The sequence below is a fragment of the Carcharhinus amblyrhynchos genome, chromosome 4 (assembly GCF_965287045.1).
Source record: "Carcharhinus amblyrhynchos chromosome 4, sCarAmb.v2.hapA, whole genome shotgun sequence".
Taxonomy (NCBI): Eukaryota; Metazoa; Chordata; class Chondrichthyes; order Carcharhiniformes; family Carcharhinidae; genus Carcharhinus; species Carcharhinus amblyrhynchos.
Window position 1 is genome coordinate 33137993 of NC_137327.1, and position 20019 is coordinate 33158011.

The following is a 20019-nucleotide window of genomic DNA, read 5'->3' on the forward strand; positions in this document are numbered from 1 at the left end:
TTGAAGAACAGGTGCAGACAGACCCCTGTATTCCACTGGAGTGTCACTTTTTGTGCTCATGTCTCTGGAATGAAACTTGAACCAATAATCCTGTGTGAAAGTGCTAACACAGCCATGCTTAACATTTATTGTCAATATCTCACTCATAAAAGTGGCTCTCTAGGATGGAAAATGATGATTATAATGCTTGTTACCACACTAGTAATTATAATGGTGTTTGAAACACCCACCAAAAGCAAATAACCAACTTCCCAAAGGCAACTGTACATTGTAATTAAAAAATAGCTACTATTAGTATGAAGAAATGTAAATTTTTATTAAGCTTGAAACTATGAATTGCTGAAAGCACATTTCAATCTTTTGAACAAGTTAATTTGAAATAGGAAAAATGCTTCAGCTTCAATATGGGCCAGCTTGTCTAACATCAAGTGCATGAATACCCACTCCTCCCCACCCTGCCTAAACATTTGAGTGATCCCATGAACTGCTTCTTATCTATACTGGTGCCAGACAAACCAACAATTGTTTTTTCACTCAACTCTCAAGAACTTTCAAACAGCAGCAAAGTCTGACTGATCTAGGTTACAACACAGTAACTAGGCAAATCACAGTATTTTAAAAAACAGTGGGTTTATAAATAACTTAGAAGTTACCAGCTTAAGGTTTATATATTGACAGAAGGTTTGCTGTATATCCATGAATCATATGAAGACCACACATCTCAGTAGCTGTAGAATCATATCCACTTTTGTAACTGGTCAGCTCCTCAGCCTGCAACACACCAGTGAATTTTTAAGAAAGCAATCTAACCCAAACAGCAATACACAATCACCTGTGATGCGTAAATGTGCACTATAATAAAGAAAAAGTGGAATCCTCAAAATTCAACTCGGTGTTGCATTACAATAAGGTAAATGGAACATGGCTATAAAGCTTGCCAGTGTCAATTTCAAATTTATATTTATTCAAACAGGAAATACTACAACTCCTTTTACAACATAGGATTTGAGCTCTTTACATGCTAAATCCCAATATTCAAATCTTAAATGGGAAGTGGCAATGTAACTTCTGATTAGACAGCTTCCCATATTTTTCTCAAAGTCAACTGGTACACTATAACTAAAGTACTTGGTGCAAAAGTGCTTGCTTTTAACAAGATACTAACATTCAAGTAGGAAAACATGCAGAAAAATTGGGTGAAAGTGTCTTTTATGGACTAGTTTTACAAACTCCCTTTCACCTGCATTGCAATATCCACAAGGTGCAATAGTAGGCATATATGAATCCTGAAAACTATAGAGCCATATTTACTTTAAATGTGTACACCAGAGCCAATAAAGCATATAGAATACCTCAAGTTAGTTTGACTAAACCTTCATGTTTAAAACTTTTCATGGCCTCCCATCTTGGTCACCACATCAAACTAGAGTTCTTCAGATTCTTCCCTCCTGTATTCTCATCTCCTCCACTCAAAGTGACCCAAGTTTCCTTTCACCAACCCCTTCACATTTTCACCTTTCTTGCCTTAAGATTTTCTTCAAACCTGCCTTTTGGTCTGTCACTTAGCATCTAATTTTGTTTTGATACTTCAGAAGCCCTTGGGATATTAAAATACGATTTACATGCAAGTGGTTCTTGTGCACCAACTGAACACTTTTTAAAAAAATTGCCATTTCCTCAACATTTTATTTTTTAAAAAATGATCCAGTGAATAGCATGTCAATTGAAATCAAATTCAAAGCCACTGGCCAATGATTCCAATAAAAATAAATGTCTGTCCATATCTTTAATTGATTCCCATTACTAAACAACAACGGATTGAATCCACAATGACCACCACTGCAGATGCCAATCTATTCAAAATTCATACAGGTAGCCTTTGCTACACATTTAACAGACTGCACATTATTTCCAGCAAATGGCTGTTTTGTGTCACAGCTAAACAAAACTCTGCCCCAAAATTCTTAAAACAGCCAAATATTTAACAGTGCATACAAATGATTCTATTTTTTTTCAAAACTTTTAATTTGAACAAACATTTTAACATATGACTCAATTTTGGACTTCAGAAATAACTACTTAACAGTTTGAGCATGAAAAAAACATCTTGAATCATTGTCACAATACAGAGTGGTCCAAAGGCTTTGCCAGAATTTAAGGCAATGGGAGGGATGGAGAAAAAGCAAAAAAGAAAACTGCCCAAACTTTATAAAGCAAACAGAATTGAGCCTGCTTCCAAGCACGGGTGCAGAGTTAAAAAATAATTCACTGTTGCAATTTGAGTTTATTACTTAACCACAGAACTTTCAGGATTCTAGAAAAGAACCACGTAACCACATTATCTGTTACTCTGCTTGAACTTTTTTCTGTTGAAGCGCTAGAAAACTTATAAATGCAGCTCGACTGGGTTGACATGCAGCTGTTTGGAGATATGCGCACCACTAAATTCTTTATTTCTACTTATGTTAGCAGCTCATGTGATTTCAGCCCATACATCAAGTGTACACAAATAAGGGCCATACAACATCAGGAAAACAGTTTTGTTTTAAAACGGTGGCAGAAGGAAAGCAAAGAATTTACAGAAACGGTTCTTTAAAAAAAGCAGAGATACAAGGACAGACAAAATTTGAGATACCAGTTTAATTCTCACCAGCTGCTCCCCTGCATAGGTCTCAAAGAATTGAGCACCTCACACTGTGCCATGGTTATTTTACTTTAAATTATACATTCGGTAAATATAATTAAAAGTTACATATACAGCAAAGAGATGTCCATCAGAGTTCCTCTGGATTGAGTTGTGACATAAAGTCCAGTTTGGCTCTTAACAAAACCAGATGAAATCTGAAAATATCCAAAACTGAACAGAACATGGTTTGCAAGTGTTTTACCAAAGTTTACTGATGGGCACACTGTACACCAGGGCCAGTGTGGTGACCACTTTCATCATCAGAGCTATCATTGTAGGCTTCCCGTCGTTGTCCTCCTGCAGAACCACGGGTGCTATCAAACTCTTGCAGATCAACTTCCTCAATGTCACCAATCACATCAGGAACATCAGGCCTCGCTGGGAGTAGATCTTCTAGTTCCTAATGATAACACAAGTATCAACTTTGCACATTAATTTCTTTGGAACCACAAATGTTAAAAACCGGTGTCACGTTTAAATGGAGATAAGAATTTTTTTTTAGAAATTCCTGTTGTTTAGAGCAGTTTATTAGCTTCTTCACTACTACAGTTTCAAATATTAGAAACCAAAATATCAGATTGGCTGACAGGAACAGAACCAAATACGCAAAATAAGGATTTGAATTTTCCACTTACAGCTATTTTTTCAGGACTAATCCAATTATTTTCAGGGAACTGAACATCAAACTTGATATACAAGTTGCCTTTTTCAAATGGATTACGATACTGCGGCATTCCTTCACCTTTAACAACACGAACACAACCTAATTGAAAATATGAAATACAAAGTATTAGAATGGGTCTTTCGTCAAGTGAGCATAGGATTCTAAAATGAGCTATAATGGCAATCAGGTAGCTTTATGGGCATCTTCCTTGATACTATAATTTTTTTATTTCTGATTTATTTCATTAATTGAATCCAAAGTCCTCAACTGTCTTTGTAGGATTTGAATTCATGCTCCAGATTACTTATCCAAGATTCTTAGTCCAGTAACATAACCACAATGCTACCAAATTTTCTGTTTTTAATTCCCATTGTTAGAAAATGCTATGTATTATAATTTTAAATAATCCCTACTCATTGATAGACTGTGAACAGAAAATATTTTGTCAACATCATTCTTATCTATTACCTGGTTCAATAACTTTTCCTGGAGGATACTTCACAACAATCTGCCGCCCATCCAAATGTTGGAATGTGAATTGAAAGCCACAAAGGGCCTCAACAAGACCAATTTTGTGGGTCATGTGCAAATCATTTCCCTCTCTTTGAAACACCTATGAATTTAAAAAGAAAATGTTATATACAATGTCATCAGCAATCTTGGGAACCAAATGCAACTTCACATTTAAAAGAACATAAAAGCATTTGAAACTAGACACATCTTGCAGCATGGCTCACGGTGCATTATACATTGTACTTTAAGTGCACTCCACTGACCTTCCTAAACAATCAAGTAAAGCCAAAATTATCTAACTCAAATGCAAGTTTCCATTAGTTACGAAGGACAGGAATACTAGGTTGACAATTTAAACAAGTAATAGTTGCAGAATCACCTTGAAGTGTTTTGTCTCCAATTTAACTCTTTGTAACTGTTTTGCCCATAGCTTTTGATTAATTATTTTAATTGAGTTATTCAGCTGACAAACCAGAGCAAATGGCCATATTAGATATAAAAAAAACAGAAAATACTTGCAATGCTGGTGGAGGGAGAGAGATAATGTTTCAGGTTGATGGCCTTTCATATTTCTAGCATTTTTGGTCATTTCAGATTTCCAGTATCATAGTATTTTGTTTTGATGCCATTAGGTCAATGTCTACCACTTCTGTTTAACAAAATTGTATTGGCTCCCAAGGAAATAAGTTGGTGTTTCATAGAACAATGATTCAAAAACACATTTCACAAAAACATTGCACATGTAGTTTATTCAGAATCTATGAAGTCAATGTAAAATTAAGAGTATTTATACATTTTACATTCACATATATAGTTTGTGTCACTGACAATCTTCTGCAGGCATGGTAATGTACAAGGATTGCCACAGCAGCTTGATCATACTGGGGCATTTGTGATTAGTGTAACAGTGAGAAAGTAATGATTCTGCTTGTTTGGTCCTAATTCTTGATATATTTTGAACATGGAAACAGTGGGGAAGGGCCTTACATAATATTGGTTATGCAGGTCAAAGTTGGTGCCCTCCATGACAACTTATTTTGATACAATTTCAAACAATGGACTCTAGACTGTGCAGTTTTAAACAGGTATGTGTATAGGGGGTAACACTGACATGGATAAAAGATTGGCTGTGTTAATAGATGAATTAGGCACAATTAGATACATTTTTTAAAATTGGCAAGATGTAACAAATGGATTCTGCTGAGGCCTCAATTTTTATTATTTATATTACTTAGGTGTTGTTCGTCCATCGTCATCGATGAGGACCTCGACACCATTAGTCATTCTGGGGCTGTTTGCGGTGTCCTAAGATGACTGATCAGGCCAATTTGGACACGGAATGTCCTGGCACACTGGACAGACTTGTGTAGACGCTGTAGTTGTTGCGCTGGTGGCTCTGGACTTGCGCAGCTCGCACTTAAGTTGTGCTTCAGCAATACACCTTGTTTCGTGAGCTTGACAGCCTCTGTGGATGAGGCAGTGCCAGGTAGGGCGGTTTTGTGCCAGCGTTTCCAAGGTGGTCGTGTCAACGTCGAGACTTCAGGGAGGCTTTGAATGTGTCTTTGAAATGTTTCTTCTGCCCTCCATGCGAGCATCTTCCAGCAGAGAGTTCCCCAAAAAGGAGCTGCTTGGGTACGCGCTCGTCTTACATACGGAAGACATGACCTGCCCACTGGGTCTGCACTCTCATCAGCAGTGTGTGAACTGATGGTAGACTTGCTCTAGAAAGAACATCAGTGTCTGGTACTTTGTCTTGCCATCTGACGCGTAATATTCTGCGAAGACAAGTCATGTGGAAATGATTGAACTGTCTTGCATGCCTTCGATACACGTCCATGTTTCACAGGCATACAGGAGGGTAGTGAGTACCACGGCACTGTAGACCTTCAGTTTTGTTGCTGGGCTGATTCCTCAATGTTCCCATTGTGGAGTGCAGTCTACCAAAAGCAGAACTTGCCTTTGCTTTTCTGCAGTTAACTTCTGCATCAATAGTCACTGCTTGGGAGAGGGTGCTGCCATGGTAAGTGAACTGGTCCACTGCTTGTAGTTTCTGCCCTTTGATTGTGATTATGGGTTTTGTGTACGGTGCTTGAGGAGCAGGCTGGTGCATGACTTTGGACTTTTTAATGTTGATGGTGAGTCCAAAGTTGTCACAAGCTGTGGAAAATTTGTCCATACTGACTTGCATCTCTGGCTCTGAGCCAGCATACAGGGCACAGTCATCGGCAAACAGGAAATCTCTCAGAACAGTCTCCTTCACTTTGGTGATAACTTAAAGTCTCCTCAGGTTGAAAAGCTTCCCATCCACTCTGTACTCGAGGCTGATTCCAGCACTGTCCTGGAAGGCATCATTCAGCATGGCAATAAACATCATGCTGAACAGTGTGGGTGTGAGCACGCCACTGGTGACTGGGAATGCCTCAGGATTCTCTGCCATCCAGTACTCTGGCCACCATGGAACTGGCGTACCATCTGAATGAATTTTTTTCTGGGGGGGGGGGGGGGGGGGGGGGGTGCAGGGCAGCCAAACTTTGACATGATCCTCCACAGGCCTTGTCGGCTTACAGTATCGAAGGCTTTCGCAAGGTCAAAGGTTGTGTAGAGCTCGCAATTCTGCTCCTGACACTTCTCCTGAAGTTGGCGCGCAGCAAAAATCACGTCAGCAGTCCCATGACCTTTGTGGAAGCCACACTGACTCTGGAAGCAGGCCCAGCTCGATTTGTGACCAGACGATTCAGCAGAACTCTTCAGGGTTTTTCCTGTGATGGAGAGCAGTGAGATTCCTCGGTGGTTGTTGCACACTTGCTGATTGCTGCACACTTGCTGATTGCCCTTCCTCTTGTAGAGGTGTACGATGGAAGCATCTTTAAGTTCCGGAGGAATGGATCCTTGCTTCCAAAAGGACTGGAACAACTCGGTGAGCTTCTCAATAAGTGCAGGACCAGCAGCTTTATAGATCTCTGCAGGTATGGCATCTGCCCCTGGATAGCTGGCTGACAGCTTTCGTGACTTCGACTACTACCGGTGGGTCATCCACAGCACTGTTGATATCAACCTGGGGAACCCTGTCTATTGCCTCATCGTTAATAGATGACGGTCGGTTGAGTGCAGCTTCAAAGTGTTCAGCCCTTCTCTGCAATGAGAGTTGTACCATCTGTACTCAGGAGGGGGGAACTCCAAGATTGAGGTCCGTAGAGTGTGTGAGGGCTTCACAGAACCGTTTCACGTTGTCTGTCAGCATATCCCTGCATTTCATCTGCCTTGGCGCTCAGCCAGGCATCCTGCATTTTACAGTTTATTCTGGACTGTCCTGCAAGCAACGGTAAAAGCATTTTTCTTGCCAGCTGAAGATGAGTCGTTCTGACAGGCCCGTTGAAGGCTTGCTTTTCAACAAGTAGAGCCCGTATCTCATCATTCTCATCAAACCAATCATGCTGCTTGCAGGTGGAGGGCAGATGTATGGATAGCATCCCTGAAGCGTTTCCAGTCATCCTCAGCGCTGCCCGCGAGGTGTAGGTCAGCAAATTTGATTTCTAAGTCTTCAGGGAGTGCTGTAGCTATGCTGGGGTTCTTTAGCTTGGCCGCATTGATTCTTTTCATAATCTTGCTTCCTTGTGGTCGCCTCTTGGGTCTGATGCGGAGCCTCATTTTGGAGGCAACGAGCCTGTGATCTGTCCAGCAGTCAGCACCACACAGCCTCGGTTACTCTGACATCCTGCCTGTCTTTTCTCCTGACAATGACATAGTTGATAAGATGCAATGCTTAGAGCGGGGGTGCATCCAGGAGGTCTTGTTACGGGTAGGCAGACGGAAGGTTACTTAGAGACAAAGTGGCTACTGAAATTATGGTGCTAAATTGCTGATGACGAAGATTGATAGGAAATTGTATATTGTGATGACAAGGAGGCTGCAAAGGGATATAGATAGGTTTCGTGAGTGCGCAAAGATCTGGCAAATAGAGTGAAACGTGGGAAAGTGAAATTTTCAATTTTGGCAGGAATAATTCAAAAAACAGCACATTACTTAAATGGTGAGGGATTACAAAGCTGAGATACACAGGATCTGGGTATTCTAGGCATGAATCAAAAGGTTAGTATGCAGGTACAGCAAGTAATTAAGATAACCAATCAAATTTTTTTTACTGCGAGGAGAAACTGATGAGATTATACCTGGAGTACTGGGTAAATACTGGGTTTTGTTTTTAAGGGAGGATGTAAATACGTTGAAAATAGCCTACAGAAGGTTTACTTGACTAATACCAGGAATGGGAGGGTTGTCTTATGAGAAAAGGTTGGATAGGCTAGGCTTATATCTGCTGAAAGGTGACTTGACTGCCACCATTAATTGCAGGTGTATCTGTTGAAAATGTGACATCACATTCCTTGCTATTGCATCTCCACCGAATGGACAGTCACATACACATGCTGTCCTATTCTTGGTGCTGGAAGAACAGCAGTGCAGATTGTGTGGAGATAAATTTGACTAGAGGTTGTTGGGGGAGTGGAGGATAAGTTTCAAAAGGATTGCTTCATGCTGAATTCTGCAAAGTATAACAGAATGAGATGATGATGATACTGGCCACGCTAGTGAAATTCCCTATAGCTTGTAAAAGGGCATCAACTTGTGGTTCACAGGAAGAGCTGGCCTAACATGGCACTCTTGTCAGCCAGTCTCCACATCCAGTTGAAATGAGTCATCTACATTTTGTCACATTGGAAAGAGGGTTTTATTTTGTTCTCAAAGGGTGCACATATATTAGATTGCAAAAGCTTTCAATCATCGTTGATTGATTTTGGATAGTGATGAAACTGCAATCACCCAGTTCTAAACCAATCACAGTGCCTGGAATTCAAGAGCTAGGGTCTGGCCTTATTTTTGGTATCTGATGGCATTTGTCTATTTATAGATCTTTATCCTCCCTCAGTAACTTGGAAATGCAAATTTTAATAAGAGAAGATGGGTTGGTCCCTCAGTATACTGATTGAAGGTGCTGCCCAATGTTCAAATGAGAACATTTGCCTTTATCAACAGCATGTGTTGGTTGGAAGGAGGGAAAAGCAGTAGTCATTTTGTGTCAAGTGGTGATTTTAGGGTTATCATAATACATAATTCAATGGCTGGGACAGGAGTTTATCTATTATTGATCACTTTGTGGCAGAGTTGGACTTGGGGGAGGGTAGGGCAGACTGAATCAGACCAGTGAGCAAAACAGAACTGGATCAAGAGGTTAGGTGACAGTCGTACAGGGGAGGGGTGTATATGTCAATCAGATTTTGGGGGTGGGGGGTTGTGGGTGTGCGCACAGTGGCCCATGCAAGGTTCAGTCTAGGTGCTTAAAATAATAATTCCACAGAAGTGCTTTTTTACTTTAACTCTTTCAGAATAACTCGCAGAACCTTCCAAAGTTAGTGGTTTAAATCACTATTAGATTGCTTCTAGTCCAGCAGGATTGTGTAGGGCAAGCTAGCTCTTCTGGACAATTGCCAGGCAGACTTTTACGTAGGAACTTCCAAGAGAGATTCCCCAGTGCATCACTGGGGTACACTCCTCCCACCCCAAATGTAATGCAGACGAACCAGGAGGTTATGGCCCAATGTTGTTTAGCAGCAATGATTAGCCATTTTACATTGGCCCTGAGGGGACCACACAAAAGCTGGTCCTACAAAGGATCTACAGCAACATTATTTTCTCTCAATATACACTGTCTAATGTGCAGAATGTTTTCAGTATCTGCATTTTATTGCTTTACATTTTTAAGCACTGCTGCACAGACCATCCCAGGGATGATTGACCTAGAATGGAAACTGTCAAAAGATTCTGAGCATCTTGTCACCATCAGCAACCTATGCCTTTTGAAAAAAATGGTACTAATATACATATCTATTCAGAAGAACATAATTTTGCCAAAACAACCCTCTGAGCAGTCTCGACAGACTGGAGGGACTGATTGTGGACAAGTCCCCAGGACCGGATGGAATGCATCCAAGGGTTCTGAAGGAAATGGCGGAGGTGATAGTGGATGCCTTGGTGATTATTTTCCAAACGTCGCTGAATTCCGGGGAAGTGCCGGAAGATTGGAAAACAGCTAATGTTACACCGTTGTTTAAGAAGGGTGGCAGGCAAATGGCGGGGAATTATAGGCCGGTTAGTTTAATGTCTGTTGTGGGAAAAATGTTAGAATCCGTGATCAAGGAGAAAACAGCAAGGCATCTTGAGGAGAATTATTTGGTAGAGCAGACACAGCACGGTTTCGTTAAGGGGAAGTCGTGTCTGACGAATTTATTGGAGTTCTATGAGGATGTGTCTAGGGCGGTGGATAGAGGAGAGCCGGTGGATGTGGTCTTGATTTTCAGAAGGCGTTTGACAAGGTGCCTCACAAGAGGTTATTGCAGAAGGTCAGGGGGCATGGAGTTGGGGGTAGGGTGTTAGCGTGGATAGAGGATTGGCTGTCAAATAGGAGGCAGAGAGTGGGGGTCAATGGGTGCTATTCAGATTGGCGGATGGTGACTAGTGGAGTGCCCCAGGGGTCGGTGCTGGGGCCTCACCATTTATACAGATGATCTGGAGGAGGGAACCAAGCGTATGGTGTCGAAATTTGCTGATGACACCAAGATTGGTGGAACAGCAAATTGTGCGGAGGGTGTGGAGAGTCTGCAGAAGGATCTAGGTAGGCTGGGCAAATGGGCCAGGAACTGGCAAATGGAATTTAATGTTGGCAAATGTGAGGTTGTCCACTTTAGTAGGAATAATGGTAGGAAGGACTATTACTTACGTGGCGAAAAACTGCAGTATGCGACGGTGCAGAGGGACCTCGGGGTCCTTGTGCATGAGTCGCAAAAACCCAGCCTGCAGGTGCAGCAGGTGGTCAGGAAGGCATATGGGATGCTGGCCTTCATAGCGAGGGGGATTGAATATAAAAGTAGGAGGTCTTGCTGCAGCTGTATAGGGCGCTGGTGAGGCCGCAGCTGGAGTACTGTGTGCAGTTTTGGTTGCCGCACTTACACAAGGATATTTTGGCCTTGGAGGGAGTGCAGAGGTGGTTTACTAGGCTGATTCCGGAGTTGAGGGGGTTGAACTATGAGGAGAGGCTGAATAAACTAGGCTTGTACTTGTTAGAGTTTAGAAGAATGAGGGGAGATCTCATTGAGACGTATAAGATGTTGAATGGGATGGATAGGATAGAGATGGAGAGGCTCTTCCCGCTCAGAAAGGACAGTAGGACTAGAGGGCACAGCCTCAGGATAAAGGGGGGGCGGTTTAGAACGGAGTTGAGGAGGAACTTCTTCACTCAAAGGGTGGTGAATCTCTGGAATTCTCTGCCCGTTGAAGTGGTGGAGGCTGTCTCGCTCAATATTTTTAAGACGCGGGTTGATAGGTTTTTGATAGGCAAGGGGATTAAGGGTTATGGGGAAAGGGTGGGAATGTGGAACTGAGCCACGACAGATCAGCCATGATCTTATTGAATGGCGGGGCAGGCTCGAGGGGCTAGATGGCCTACTCCTGCTCCTATTTCTTATGTTCTTATATATCTATCGTGTCACTTTAACATGATTGAACATGGAGACATCTCAACAATGTGGTAACTACTCTTCCTTTTAATACTACAATGCAGATAAGCCAACAGCTAATCATATTCAACAGCCCAAATTCTCAAATTTGTGCTGTCAAGTAATTTAATTATTTTTCTCTATTAAAACACTCCCTGCAGTAATTGGGTGTTTCTGACAGACATTGGTTTTCATCTCTAAGTGCCCTTGTATGTGAACTGTACACCTCTCAAAAGATGTACTGTCTAAAAACGAGAGAAAAAACTGAAAATTATCCCGAATAGCTAGATTCAACCATTCTGATGGAGAGCCAATGCAGTATTCACCTTAACTTTTCTTGAATAAAGTGGGTCAGCACAGAGTGGGCACAGAATGGCATGCAGTGCACAAAGTAGGAATTTGATGCAAATAGAAGTTTAATGCAGAGCTGCCTGAAACTTTTTTTGATTCCAATACGTGTAACATTTGTGTTACAGGTAACCATAATCTACCCAGACCACAAGCTGGATAAGTACTAGTTAAAAGACTAGAACTATAAAACAAACATAAATAAAGACACAGAAAATGCCCAAGAAACAGGGTGGGTCTGAGTGATGGTGGTAGCATGCACTTGGTGAACCTCAAAAAAGTGGCATCACAGGTCTCTTTTTAACCTTATAATCTAGAGCAATGGGCTAAAGCAAAAAACCTAATAGCCGAACAGAGGCATCTCTGTCCTGTCAAATACAGTTCCTGTGCCATTTGGGAATTCCAGGATAGGATATCTATGTAATGGACAACCCCACATTTCAGGTGGACAGCGAATGGGTGACCACCAAATAGGATCAGGCAGTAAGTCCCCACAAGTACATTTTGCTCTAGAGTCATGGCTACAGCACCATGGCTGGCTTACAGGAAAGGGAGAGGGACAGTGGGGAGGAGGTGGTGATAAAGAAAAGCAATAGATAGATGGTATAGGATGGAAGATTTGAGATTCCTGGGACATTGAAACTGGTGGGATCTGCATAAGCCTAATGGTTCCACCTCGACAGATTTGGGATAAATATTGTCGTGGGAGGTTTGTTATTGCCACTGGGAATGGTTTAAACTAACCAGTAGGGTGATAGAAACCAGTGCGTAAATTCAGAAGGGAGAGAAGCAAAACAGGAACTGGAAAGTTACTAAAACATGTTCACAGCAGAGGAAACAAAGGCTAGAAAATAAACAAAGTTGTTGTTTAGTGCTGAATAGTACTGACTTCAATGCAGGGAGTCCAGTACAAGGCAAATGAGCTGAGGATACAGAGAGACACCAAATGTGATATCTTGTTCAAACATGGTTTTGACAACATCATCCCTGGTTAGGTTTTTCAGACAAGATACAGATGAATGGTTTTTTTATAAAAACAGGGGGAGTCAGCAAATTGGTTAAAGAAATAATCAAAGCTGTGCAGAGGAATATGTTAGCAGGATAAAAGAGACAACATGGATTGAACTGAAGAACAAAAAAGAACTTACTACAGGCTTGCCCCTGTCCCCAAAATAGCTCAATGAATTTAGAAGAATATGTAGTTAAAATGTAAAAAAAGGACAGTAATAGCAGGGAATTTTAGCTACCCTAATAGTGAGATGAAATCTGTGCAAAAGGTACAGATGCTGAATTCTTCAAGTGCATTCAGGAAAACTTTTTTTTAAAGTCAGTATATAAGGGTATCAGAGGTAGACTGAAGAGGTTTTGTTTTAGTGGTAATGATCAGTTATGATTTATCATAGCAATGGAAAATGATTTAAATTTAGGATAGGCCAATTTTATTATGCTGAATATAATTCAGCTACAGAGCATTTCAAACAACTATTTGAAGTTATATTGATGTGAGAAGAGAATGAGGCTTAAAATAAATATGTACCCACAACAAAAAAGATTAGGCCTCGCAAACCTAGTCATGCTGCATTTCAAGAGCATCCAGGGTAGGATAAGACAAGAAAGGAAAGTTCGTCAGATTCTGATACAGGAGGAAGCCAAAGGGTACAGAAAGTGAAAGGGTGAAATTGCAAAGGAAATAAGGGAATCAAAGAGAGGATATGAAAAAAGTTGCTATGTCAAATCTAAGAAAACAAAAGATGTTCGATAAATACATAACAAGCAAGAGAATAGCCAAGGTAAAGGGTTGGGCCCAAGAAACTAAAAGGGCAACCTAGTGTGGAGGCAAAGATGTGGGCTTAGTAGTTAAGTGTAATTATGGGAAGAATAGTGTAGAACTTCCAAAGGCCATAAACAAGTTTGTAGGATAGGTGGACAAATGACAAGTGTGAAATGATTTATTTTGGTCAGGAGAATGTAGAAACAACATAAAATAAAGGGTACAATTCTAAAGGGAGTGCAGGAACAGAGTAGACTGTGGGATAGGTAGGTAAAATATACATAAATCACTGCAGCAGGACAGGCTGAGTGTGTGGTTGACAAAGCATTCAGCACCTCGGGCTATAGTACAAAGAACAAAAACAGCACAGGAAACAGGCCCTTTGGCCCAACGAACCTGCGCCACCATTTTATTACCAGTCCCCCCTCCACCCATGGCCCTTATCTATGCTTATGGCATTCCATATCAAGGGAAAACTAATTTAGGGACAATTTATTACCTCCAATCAGCCTAATAGCACATCTTTGGGGTGTGGGAGGAAACCAGAGCACCCTGACAAAACGCACGCAAGCATGGGGAGAATGCGCAAACTCCCACAGACACTGGCCCAAATCCATGTGTCTGCACAGCAAACAGTGATAGTCACTGAGCTATCGTGTTGCCCAGCATCTGGTCCAGTTTAAGCATACACTAACGACATGAAGTACTAGGCTACTCTTGAACATCCAAAAGCAGCCCTTGTACAACCTATCGCGTGTATGTCCCTTGTTGGACACAAGGTGGACCAACTTAAAACCTGTGAATTAAAAAAGAGAAAAACATTAGAATCATTCTACATCCTTATATATTACCAGGGATGTCCCAATGCTAATGAACCTTATTTAAAACATCCTCCTATATCCTACCATCTCCAACCCACTCATGTGCCGGTCTAAGTAACTCAAACAACTCCAGCATGCCTGCCTCCACCACCTTGCTTGGCAGAGCATTCCATACCCCCACTACCGTGTGAAAAACCTCCCCCTAATATCCGTGTTATACCTCTCCCCCCTCACCCCAAGACCGTGGCCCCTCGTACTCTGCGTTTCTAACATAGGAAATAGCTTACCACTGTTTACTCTATCTATACCCTTCATAATCTTATATACCTCTATTAGATCCCCCCTCAGTCGCTGTCTTTCAAGGGAAAACAGCTCCAATCTGCTCAATCTTTCCTCATAACCCAGTCCTTCCATACCAGGCAACATCTTGGTAAACCTCCTCTGCACTCTCTCCAGAGTCTCCACGTCCTTCCAGTAGTAAGGCAACCAGAGCTGGACGCAGTACTCTAAACGCGGCCTAACCAACGTTCTATACAACTGCAACATTAGACTCCAGCTCTTATACTCTATACCCCTTCCTATAAAGGCTAACATACCATAAGCTTTCTTCACAACCTTCTCCACTTGTACTGCCACCTTCAAAGACTTGTGCACTTGCACCTCCAGGTCCTGCTGCATTTCTATACTCTTTATAGGTTTACCCTTTATCATGTAACTCCTCCCTACATTATTCCAGCCAAAATGCATCACCTCATTTATTAGGATTAAACTCCATTTGCCATATATCTGCCCAACATACCAGCCTATCTACATCCCGTTGTATTACCAGACACTGCTCCTCACTGCCTGCCAATCCAGCCATCTTAGTGTCATCTGCAAATTTGCTGATCACACCACTTACTCCCTCTTCCAAGTCATTTATATATACTACAAAAAGAGGTCCCAGTACTAAGCCCTGCAGCACACCACTCGTGACAGACCTCCAGCTAGAAAAGGACCCTTCCACTACTACTGTCTCCTCTTAGCAAGCTAGTTCTCAACCCATCTAGATACCTGGCCTAGTATCCCACGAGCCTTAATCTTTTCAACCAACATACCATGAGGGACTTTGTCAAACGCCTTACTAAAATCCATATAGATGACATCAACAGCTCGTCCTTCATCAACCGTTTTTGTCACCTCAAAAAATTCTACCAGATTCGTAAGGCAAGACTTCCCCTTTACAAAGCCATGCTGCGCATTCCTAATCAGATCACAACGCTCTAAGTGCTCATACATCCTATCCCTAAGAATCCTCTCCATCAACTTGCCTACCACTAACGTCAAACTCACCGGCCTATAGTTACCTGGGTTATCCCTCCTACCCTTTTCAAACAATGGTACCACGTTTGCTATCCTCCAGTCCTCTGGGACCTCACCTGTGTCAGAAGAGACAAAGATTTGCGTCAGGCCCAGCAATTTCATCTCTCGCCTCCCTAAGCAGCCTAGGATCAATGCCATTGGGCCCCGGAGATTTATCAGTTTTAATGCTACCTAAAAGCCCCAACACTTCTCCCCTCGTAATGGACAGTTCCTTCAATTGGTCTAAAGCTCCCTTGAGGACTGTACCAGACATCAAGCCCCCCTCCTTCGTGAATACTGACGCAAAGTATTCATTCAGGATCTCCCCTATTTCCTCAGACTCTAAGCACAATTCCCCTCCTCTGTCCCTGAGGGGACCGATTTTTCCCCTAGCCACCCTTTTATTCCTAACATGGAGTAAAACGCCTTTGGATTTTCCTTAATCCTACCTGCCAAAGCCATTGTATGCCCCCTTTTTGCCCTCCTAACTCCCCTTTTGAGATCCCTCCTACTCTCTCTGTATTCCTCCACTGCTCTCTCCATTCTCAGTAGCTTAGACCTAACGTACGCCTCTCGTTTCTTCCTGACCAAGTCCAAGTCCGCAATATCTCTAGTAATCCACGGCTCTCTAATCCTCCCTTTCCCATCCTTCCTCTTAACCGGCACGTCTTTCCTGCACCCATTTCAATTTTCCCTTGAAAGACTCCCACATGCCTAACATGGACTTGCCCTCCAACAGCCTATACCAGTCTGTATCCCTAAGCTCCTGCCTAATCTGGCTGTATCTAGCCTTCCCCCAACTTAGCACCCTCTCCTTAGGACAGCACTCATCTTTTTCCATTAGTATCCTAAAGTAGACAGAGTTGTGGTCACTATTAGCCACATGTTCACCTACTGCAACCTCAACCACCTGACCCGGCTCATTGCCCAGAACTAAATCCAGTATAGCTCCCTCTCTAGTCGGGCTATCGACATACTGCTCCAAGGACCCTTCCAATACACATCTTACGAATTCCTCCCCATCCAAACCCCCAGCTCTTGGCACCTTCCAATCCACCCCAGTGAGATTAAAATCTCCCACTACAACAACCCTGTTCTTCCTGCACTTATCCAAAATGTCTCTACATATACCCTCTTCCACTGCCCGCGGACTGTTGGACGGTCGGTAGTACACCCCTAGCATAGTAATCGCTCCCTTCCTATTCCTCAACTCCACCTACAGAGACTCAATTCCTAACCCCTCTATATTATCCTCCCTCTGCACCACTGTGATGTGCTCCTTAACAAACAGCGCCACTCCCCCTCCTCTTTCTGACCCTCCCCTGTCATGCCTAAAACACTTATACCCAGGAATATTTAGCTGCCAGTCCTGCCCTTCTTTTAACCACGTCTCCATCACTGCCACCACATCTAAATTCCTCATGAACATTAAGGCCTAAGTTCATCCGCTTTACCCGTCACACTCCTCGCATTAAAACAGATGCACTGAAGACCTACAGGCCCACTCAGACCCTTCTTCTCCTTGGAGATTTTCCTATCATCTAGACTTACCCTGTCACCCAACTCGCTCCCAATCCCAGTGCCTACTGAGCTGTCTCCTTCCCACTCCCCCTCCATACTAGTTTAAACCCTGCCAAAACACTCCAGCTAACCTCCCAGCTAAAATATTTGTGCCCTTCCCATTTAAATGTTCCCCATCCCACTTGTACAGGTGGCCCTTCCCTCACAAAAACTTCCCAACGGTCTACAAAACTAAAACCCTCTGTCCTGCACCAATCCTTCAGCCACGCATTCAGCTGTAGGATCTCATTATTCTTAGCCCCGCTATTACTGGGCACTGGCAGCAGCCCAGAGAATGCCACCCTGGAGGCCCTGCACTTCAGCCTGGCCCCCAACTCCCTGAACTGCCTACGTATATCCCCCCTGCTCTTCCTTCCTACGTCGTTCTCTCCTACGTGTACAATTACATCAGCCTGGGTCCCTTCGCCCTTCAAAATTCTCTCTACCCTCTCCGACACATCCTGTACCCCTGCTCCAGGAAGGCAGACTACCATCCTGGAGTCCCACTTTTGCCCACAGAACCGCCATCAATTCCTTTAACCCTCCCATCCCCCACCACTCTCACATCCAGCCCTCTTCCTTCCCTCTGAGGCATTATGGTCTTCCTCTCTTGCCCTTTCTACCCCAGTTGTCACCTTACCCGATATTTTGGGAGACTACCTCTGGGGTAGTCTTTGGACCATGACTCCTCTCTTTTCCCCCTTCCTAACAGTAACCCACCCATCACCCCCCCCCTTGGCACTGGGATCTCCACGTGACCGTGGTTCCTATTCATTGTTGCCTCGTTCTCCCTGACTAAAAATAAATCTTCCAGACGCAGCTCTAATTGCCTAACTCGGGCCCTCAACCACTGCAACTTCAGACATTTGGTGCAGATGTGGACTTTCGGGAGACACGTTGTCTCCAAGAACTCCCACACATTGCATCTAACGCAGCTGACGCGTCTCCCCAAGGACCCTGCCATTTACCTGACCACCCTTAAGAATTATGGACACAAATGGAAAACAGGGGCCTAGAGCACAACAGCAAGGAGGTTATGTTAAACTTTTATAAAACTTCAGTTCAATTGGAAGCATTACATCTATTTCTTTGTATCACATTTTATCAAGGATACGAAGTTATTATAGCAGTGTAGAACAGAATCACAAGAATGGTTCCATGGATGAGAAATTTCCATTACATGTATGATTGGCGAATTTGGGACTGTTTTCCTTGGAGAAGGTAGAAAGGAGATTAGAGAGGTATTCAAAAATCAAAGGGACAAGTAGGTAGGGAGAAGCTGTCCCTATGGACAGAAGGATCGAGAACAAGATAATACAAATTTAGTTGTCAAAAGCAATGGCTATGTGATGAAATGCCTTTTAACTGACTGGGGCCTGGAATGCACAGCCCAAGAGTGGTGAAGGCAGGTTCAATCAACGTGGTCAAGAGGAAATTAGATTATCTGGAAAGGATGAATGTACAAAGTTAGGGGAGCAGGCACAGGAATGGCATTCAATAAATGGCTCCTTCAAAGAGCTGGCACAAACAGAAGACGACCAAATGACTTTCTTCTGTGTTTAATAATTATGAAATATTGGATCGGATAAATAGAAAATATTCAGTTTAGCATTTTGGAGGTGGATAAGTCATTTGGCCCAGAGAACTTATGCCAGCCTGGTAAGATAGGCTCTAAACATCATTTTCCAATCCTCTCTGGCCACTGATATGGCACGATGTGGAGATGCTGACGTTGGACTGGGTAAATACAGTAAGAAGTCTCTCAACACCAGGTTAAAGTCCAACAGGTTTATTTGGTAGCAAAAGCCACTAGCTTTCGGAGCGCTTGCTGCTCCTTCGTCAGGTTAAAGGAAGTTCTGTTCCCAAACAGGGCATATAAAGACAAACTCAATTTACAAAATAATGGTTAGAATGCAAGTCTTTACAGGTAATCAAGTCTCAAAGGTACAGGTAATGTGACTGGAGAGAGCGTTAAACACAAGTTAAAGAGATGTGCATTGTCGCCTGACAGGACAGTTAGTAAGATTTTGCAAGCCCAGGCAAGTCACGGGGCTTATAGATAGTTGACATGAACCCGAGACCCCGGTCGAGGCCATCCCCTTGGATGCGGAACTTGGTTATGAGTCTCTGCTCAGTCGTGTGTCATGAAAGCCATGGTCACAGGCATTCAGCCTCCAGTCATCGGTTAAGTGTTCTCCAAGACGGCCTTCATAACACACGACAATGCAGAATCGCTGAGCAGAGACTGATAGCCAAGTTCTGCTTTCGCTACCAAATAAACCTGTTGGACTTTAACAGGATGTTGAGACTTCTTATGGGTATGGCACCAGTGGACTGTGACATTGCGAATATCATCTTACAAACAGTATTAATTGCCATTTAGAAAAGCAGTGATTAATCAAGGGAAGTCAGCATTGTTACAGATAAATCATGTCTGAATTACTATGAACTTTTTGAATAGCAAGGAGAATTGAAAAGAGTAGTGAGTTTGAAGTCGTCGACATGGATTTTACCAACGCCTTTAGTAAGATCTGACACGACAGACTTATTTGAAAAGTAAAAGTTGGATCCAAAATTGGTTCTATGGCAGGAGGCAAGAGTAACGAGTGACGGGTATGTTCGTGACTGGAAAGCTTTTGCAGTGGGGTTGCACGGGGCCAATACTAGGTCCCTTACCTGTTATAGTAGAACGACGCAGTTAAATGTAAGGGTTATGATTAAGTTTTCAGATGACAAAAATAGACAATCCCTTATTTTTAAAACAGTAG

The 20019-nt window shown here is 42.7% G+C and overlaps 1 protein-coding gene across 1 annotated transcript in view; it reads right to left on the minus strand.

The window, feature by feature from the left end:
- Nucleotides 1-295: 295 nt before the first annotated feature.
- The window catches only part of dnaja2a (DnaJ heat shock protein family (Hsp40) member A2a), a 40934-nt gene continuing 21210 nt past the window's right edge, over nucleotides 296-20019 (minus strand). Inside the window, exons 7-9 of the mRNA XM_080186952.1 lie at nucleotides 3819-3963; nucleotides 3322-3449; nucleotides 296-3086 (exon numbers count right to left, since the gene is read on the minus strand). Coding sequence (XP_080043078.1) covers nucleotides 2895-3086; nucleotides 3322-3449; nucleotides 3819-3963 — 465 coding nt within the window. The 3' untranslated portion in view covers nucleotides 296-2894. The remainder of the gene's footprint in view (nucleotides 3087-3321; nucleotides 3450-3818; nucleotides 3964-20019) is intronic.